General features: G+C 66.0%; 1 protein-coding gene across 1 annotated transcript in view; it reads left to right on the top strand.

Annotated features, from left to right (window-relative positions):
• The window catches only part of LOC101568275 (olfactory receptor 5-like), a 953-nt gene extending 677 nt beyond the window's left edge, over nucleotides 1-276 (top strand). The window contains exon 2 of the mRNA XM_004648315.1: nucleotides 1-276. Within this exon, the coding sequence (XP_004648372.1) occupies nucleotides 1-276 (276 nt within the window).
• The last annotated feature ends 321 nt before the right edge of the window (nucleotides 277-597 follow it).

Raw genomic sequence — 597 nt, 5'->3', positions numbered from 1 at the left:
GCGCTGCTGCGCCTGCCCTCGGCCTCCGCGGCGCGCAGGGCCCTGGCCGCCTGCGCCTCGCACCTGGCCGTCATGGGCGTCTTCTACGCCGCGGCACTCTCCGTGGACTCCCGCCCGGGCCCGGGCCACCCCGCCGACCTCAGCAAGGCGCTGTCGCTCCTCTACACGGTGCTCACGCCCGCCTGCAGCCCGGTGGTCTACTGCCTGCGCAACCGCGAGGTGCACGCCGCCCTGCGCAGGGCGCTCGGCCGCCTCGCAGGCTCTCGCGAGAACTGATGGCCTCGCGGGCATTTGCCGAAGCGCGGGAATGGAGAGACTGAGAACTGACTGGCTGGCGAGAGGCTAGCGAGAACTGACTGGCTGGCGAAAACTGACCGGCTCGCGAGAACTGACCGGCTCGCGAGACCTGACTGGCTGGCGAGAACTGTCTGACTGGCGAGAACTGACTGTCTCGCGAGAACTGACTGGCCTTGTGGAACCCGATGGACCCAGGGTTACTGGTGCTCCACAAGAACAGATGCCCTTGCCAGAAAGGCCTTGTGGGAATTGATGCCTCAGGAACAGTCCTAATTTGCAAATATTCCTGATCTGTTGGGG

This window comes from Octodon degus, unplaced genomic scaffold (assembly GCF_000260255.1).
Source record: "Octodon degus isolate 3935 unplaced genomic scaffold, OctDeg1.0 scaffold00382, whole genome shotgun sequence".
Lineage (NCBI taxonomy): Eukaryota > Metazoa > Chordata > Mammalia > Rodentia > Octodontidae > Octodon > Octodon degus.
The sequence above is the reverse complement of the archived record's forward strand: the minus strand, read 5'-3'. Positions and strand labels throughout refer to the sequence as shown.